The 3,203-nt window shown below is 42.1% G+C and overlaps 2 protein-coding genes across 2 annotated transcripts in view; both read left to right on the forward strand.

The window, feature by feature from the left end:
• ST5 (suppression of tumorigenicity 5) overlaps positions 1–1,488 on the forward strand; it is a 99,127-nt gene extending 97,639 nt beyond the window's left edge. Inside the window, exons 18-19 of the mRNA XM_009994254.1 lie at positions 90–176; positions 587–1,488. Coding sequence (XP_009992556.1) covers positions 90–176; positions 587–621 — 122 coding nt within the window. The 3' untranslated portion in view covers positions 622–1,488. The remainder of the gene's footprint in view (positions 1–89; positions 177–586) is intronic.
• Positions 1–3,203, forward strand: part of RPL27A (ribosomal protein L27a) — a 20,055-nt gene that overhangs the window by 13,457 nt on the left and 3,395 nt on the right. The window lies entirely within an intron of this gene.

The following is a 3,203-nucleotide window of genomic DNA, read 5'->3' on the forward strand; positions in this document are numbered from 1 at the left end:
AGGGCAAGGGCCTGCGTGAGCAGGGTCGGGGCAGGCGGAGCGAGCCCGGCACAGCTCAGCCCGACCCGCTGCTCTCCCCTCTCCCGCAGGTCTCTTCGAGCAGAGGGTTGAACAGTATCTGGAGGAGCTGCCCGACACGGAACAAAGCGGAGTGAACAAGTTTCTGCGAGGCCTTGGTGAGAAAAACCTGCACAAGTGTTTATGAAATTCATTTCGGTGTCTTCTCTGGTTTTAATTTAGAAAAGCGTTACCTGAGCTAAAATCGGATAGTCGAGCAGTTTCAGGGTGGGAGGAGATATTGAAAGACAAACAAGGGAAGCGAACTCGCAGCTGCCAAAAGCAGCTTTAATTAGCACCCTCGTTAACACATTCATTTTCACTTGGGGGTGAGGGAACAAACCATAATCGAGGAGGAGGAAGAGAAGGTGGCTGACCTCTCAGGGCTCTGTTAGCTGTGTCTCCTGCTAGCAAATGGAGCAGTTACTCCGTAGCAGTTGCAATACAAATTAAGACCCATTTCCAGAGTTATTTTGATTGCCCTTGGCTTTTCGGCGTGTGCTACAGACTGATGGTGTTCTTTCTTCAGGAAACAAAATGAAGTTCCTTCACAAGAAGAACTAACTCCTTTCTGCTGCAATACCAACCCAAAGACTATTTATGACTCTTGCACCTGAGACAGCTGCAGCATTTCCAAGTTTGATGTGGGAGGAGAGCAGAGCAAGCTGACCTGACCCCAGCTGGAAGTGGCGACTGATGCTGTTAGTGTGGCCAGATGGTGGCTCCTGGATGTATTTAGACAGAATTTGTACATAATGTGCTGTAAGCTTTTGTAACTGATTTTGTAATGAGCAAGGAAAACTGTGGTAAATATTTGTATATTCCTGAGAATAACAGGTGCTTTTTTTTTTTCCTCTTTAGTATGAATTGAGTTATGCTTGGTGCAAAAATGAGTAGCTGATGTGCAGCTGACTGTCTCAGCAGAACCACTGACTTCATGGGGTGTTTGTGAGAGTGACACTGGTGCCTGGATACTGTGGGGTGAATGAACTCGGGTACGTGGGAGAGGTTGTACACAAGGGGGCTGCTTTCATGTGGCAGAGTTGTGGGTTGTTTGGTATTTTTTCCCTTCTAATTATTTTTTAAAAGAAAGAAATAACAAAGTAACTTGATAATAAGGTACTTGGTTCACAACACAAAATTTCCACTTGGTTTGAACTCTGGTCAGTAAACTACTTGTAATCCATCCTGCACTAAGACTGTTAAACCTGAGGAGATCTCAGTTCTTTGGCATGCAAGCTGCAATGAGTAGGTACAGTACATCCTTTCCTAATGTATGTATGTATGGTTTCTAATAAACTCTGTAAATATACCTGTTTGTTTATAGTCATTGAAAACCTCTACAGTTTCTGATATTGAGTAGGTACCAAATACAGAGTAAATTTCCTGTGATTGTTAATGAATTTATAATTAAAATACAAAATGGTTATTATGACACTGTCTTTCCGTAGGTTTGCTCTTTCATGACCTGTAGTTTGTTTTTTCTTCCATGTTTTTCACTAGGACTGAAATGAGGCATTTATATCCCTGTTCTGCTAATTTTACCCTCAGCAAAGCATCTCTTAAAACCTGTGTTTCTTCTTTGCATGGGTTGGTGACAAATTACTTTTTGTCATTGTACCAGAGATACAGCTCCTGGGTTGTGGTATTTCCAGGTTTGTTTTGTGGTACCTTGGTTAGATGGTCAGAGTAAAATTTGAGCAACTTGTAGCAGACAGAGCCTCTGTCTACATTTCTAATGAGCATATCACTTTGTTTCATGAGAATCTTTTCTTCTGCATTGACTGCAGCCTGTTGAGGTAAAAAAAAAGCAGGACAGGAGTGCTTAGCTTGCCATGGCCTTCTGCAGAGTAGTGAATGTTACTCCAGTAGCTCATTAATTAATCTCTGATCTGGTAACATAACCCCTGTTGAGATTCTGTAAGTTTTCCCTTAGTCTGAAAAAGATCTAAATCACAAAATACTTAAATATATTTGCAATTCTGACAGCTAATGAAGATCAGCTAGTTTCTTCCCTTAAAAAAAAAGGCAACCAAACAAAAAAACCACTATTTTTTGTCATTTCCAGTGTGATTTCTCTAGCTAGCTTGGCTTTGAGGCTTGCGCAGTTCCTAACCTGACAGTGGTTCTGGTTTGCTCTCAGCCTCATAGATGAAAATCGAGGGATTATTCAATAAAAAGGTGAAGTAATTTCCTTTTTTCTTACCTCCCTCACATTTGTGTATATACAGAAGCTTGCCAAGTGTACCTGAAATGTCTGTAAAACGTTGAGTGCTTTTGATTCAATGGAAATGTCATCACAAATGTTGATTTCCGTTAGTTTTGTTCTATAATGTGCTGTAAGTTCCAGAATGACTTCTGGATGAGTTCTTCAGAAAGGAAGGAGTAACTTCACTTCATAGGTGGACTCTGGCTATTTTATTAACAAGAGCTGCTAGTAAATACATGGGGAAATACACAGTCTTCTTAAGAAAAGGATGGATAAAACATCACTGGCTGAAGATGCTGAGAAGAGCTGCTACAAAGGCAAGAAAAAGCCATGAGATGCTGATGTACATGAATGTTGTGCTGAACATCTCCCAAATGGTTTTCCTCCATCTGCACTTCAAAAATTGAAGTAGAAAGCTTTAAAACACTATTACCCATTGATGTGTTCCAGCATTTGTAATGTAACTCAGAGGAAGAGTACCAGACAAGGCGAGTTAACCTTTTAAAAAATGTGTAGCTGCTGGATACTCCAACCACAGCTTTATAAAGCTGTAGAAAAACGTTGTTTGCCTACTGTATTAGTTGTTAAAACTAGTCATTTGCATTGGTTGTTACAAAAACGGTGTTCCTGAAGAAGCAATGTTACCATTTAACTGAGAAGGAGGAGCTGAAGGAAAACAAACCCAGTACTGAGCCCCACGTTTTGTGTTTGCCAAGACTTGTTTCGTCTTTCGGCACCAGAGACACAATAAACAAGCTGGAGGAAGCACCGCACCCTCAGGCCTTGCGCAGACAGCCGTGCTTCAGCCCGTAGCGTTTGTTTTCCTGTTGTTACCGGTGTTTAATAAAGCGACCCAGCTTGGAAGTTCTCCCGAATTCTCCTCAACATCCTCCTGCTGCTCCCGGCCCCGCAGACAAGCGGTGCCCGCCACCCCGCC

This window comes from Chaetura pelagica, unplaced genomic scaffold, assembly GCF_000747805.2.
Source record: "Chaetura pelagica isolate M959 unplaced genomic scaffold, ChaPel_1.0 scaffold153, whole genome shotgun sequence".
Classification (NCBI taxonomy): domain Eukaryota; kingdom Metazoa; phylum Chordata; class Aves; order Apodiformes; family Apodidae; genus Chaetura; species Chaetura pelagica.